Source organism: Penaeus vannamei, chromosome 38 (assembly GCF_042767895.1).
Source record: "Penaeus vannamei isolate JL-2024 chromosome 38, ASM4276789v1, whole genome shotgun sequence".
NCBI lineage: Eukaryota > Metazoa > Arthropoda > Malacostraca > Decapoda > Penaeidae > Penaeus > Penaeus vannamei.
Window position 1 is genome coordinate 19483248 of NC_091586.1, and position 1750 is coordinate 19484997.

The 1750-nt window shown below is 58.0% G+C and overlaps 1 protein-coding gene across 3 annotated transcripts in view; it reads left to right on the forward strand.

Annotated features, from left to right (window-relative positions):
• The window catches only part of LOC138859780 (homeobox protein unc-4 homolog), a 27169-nt gene extending 25809 nt beyond the window's left edge, over positions 1-1360 (forward strand). For 2 of the 3 annotated variants that reach the window (XM_070115952.1, XM_070115953.1), the window contains exon 3: positions 126-1360. In XM_070115952.1, coding sequence (XP_069972053.1) covers positions 126-902 — 777 coding nt within the window. In that variant the 3' untranslated portion in view covers positions 903-1360. The remainder of the gene's footprint in view (positions 1-125) is intronic. The other variant, XM_070115954.1, reaches the window with a different exon arrangement.
• The last annotated feature ends 390 nt before the right edge of the window (positions 1361-1750 follow it).

A 1750-nucleotide genomic window follows, 5' to 3' on the forward strand; every position in this document is an offset into this window, starting at 1 on the left:
GCTTTTGTTCAGTGTCAGTCGCTCTGCATTCATTTTGAGGCTTCTTGCAATATGCTAGAGAGGGCGTGTGAGTGCATTGTCTTCACGGAGCTTGATAGACGTTCATTTGGCCTGTCCTTCGGCAGGTGTGGTTCCAGAACCGGCGCGCGAAGTGGCGCAAGAAGGAGCACACGCGGAAGGGCCCGGGCCGCCCCGCCCACAACGCCCACCCGCAGACGTGCTCGGGCGAGCCCATCCCGCCCGAGGAGCTGGAGCGCCGCGAGCGCCTCCGCCGCGAGAAGAAGCTGCTCAAGCAGCTGGAGCGGCAGCAGCGCAAGCTGGCGCTCAAGGGCGTGCACGTCAGCCTCGAGCAGCTGCGCCGCGAGTACGAGTCGCAGCACAAGCCGGAGTCCGACGCGGGCGGCGAGGGCGAGGCGGGCGGGCGCGAGCCGCGGGCGCCGCAGCCGCGAGAGACGTCCGTCAAGAGAGCCGCCTTCTCCATCGAGAGCATCCTGGCGCCGTCGCGGCCCGAGGACCGCGGCCCGCCCTCGCCGGGCACGCTGCTCCGCGGGGCGCCCACGCCGCCGCCCACGCCCCAGGACGGCGCCGCGCACCCCCTGCACCTTCAGGCCGCCAAGCGGGAGGTGCAGGACCTGCACCCGCCCGCGTGCAGCCTGCCCGAGGAGCCGCCCGGCGCCGACGCCCTCCGCCACCCCTTCGGCGCGCCCGACGCCCCCAGCAGAGACGACCACCTGGCCAGCTGCCTGGACCAGCTGAGCCCGCTCGGCTCCCTCAGCCCTCCGATCCAGCTGGCCGCCCTCTCGGCCGTGGGCGCCAGGGAGGAGCAGCTGGAGGGCGGGCCGGGCGCCAGCTGCCAGCCCGAGGACCTGACGGGCGACAGAAGCCCGGGCGGGGAGTGCTGATGCCCCGTCGAGCCCCGCGGCGCCCCTCGACGCCCGCCGCTCGCCCACGCATCATAGGACACGTGATACCCGCCGTTGCGCTCGGTGTGTGCTGTGCACGGAGGCCGCCCCGCCCTGTGCGCGAACATCCCGCCCACGTTACCAAACTCATCTGTGTTTCCGGTGATCATCAGTGCATCCTGACCCCCCCCCCCTCTCCCCTCCCCTCCCCAACTCACCATCTATCCAAGACAAAGGATAAAAGGAGAGAAAAACAAACAAACTCAAAATTACCTTCAAAGAATAAAGAGACTCGAAACTCGACCCAAGAAAATCCATAATAACAATGGTAACAGCGAGAAAAACAATTGAGATCCAAAATGATAATAATAATAATAATAATAATAATGAATAAATAACAAGCAAAACACTCCCTCTCCCCCCCCCCTTTCCCTCCCCCTCCCAATCACCCAATCAAGCTAAAAAAAAAAAAGAAAAAAATCCTACAAAGAATGTCTCAAACCGAACCAATCCCAGTGAATCTCCTTATCCTCATTCTTTGTCATTTTTTTCCTCATTTTCCTCACGTCCCCCCCCCAAAAAAAAAAAAAACTGACCCAAGAAACCGAGTCAGAGAACACCCTACCGCACTTTTTTTTTTTTTTCTTTCTTTTTTTAATAGATCGTACCGTAACATATCTATTCTACACATATTTGTTTACAGTGTGATATAAAGTTCGTCTTATTGCGATACTGAAGCGCTGTAAATGACACTGAAACATATCTAATTGTGATGGTTTTGCCGATTAAAAGATATAAAACAGGTAAAAAAAATATGTTACTTTGAAATTCAAAACATTATATAACAC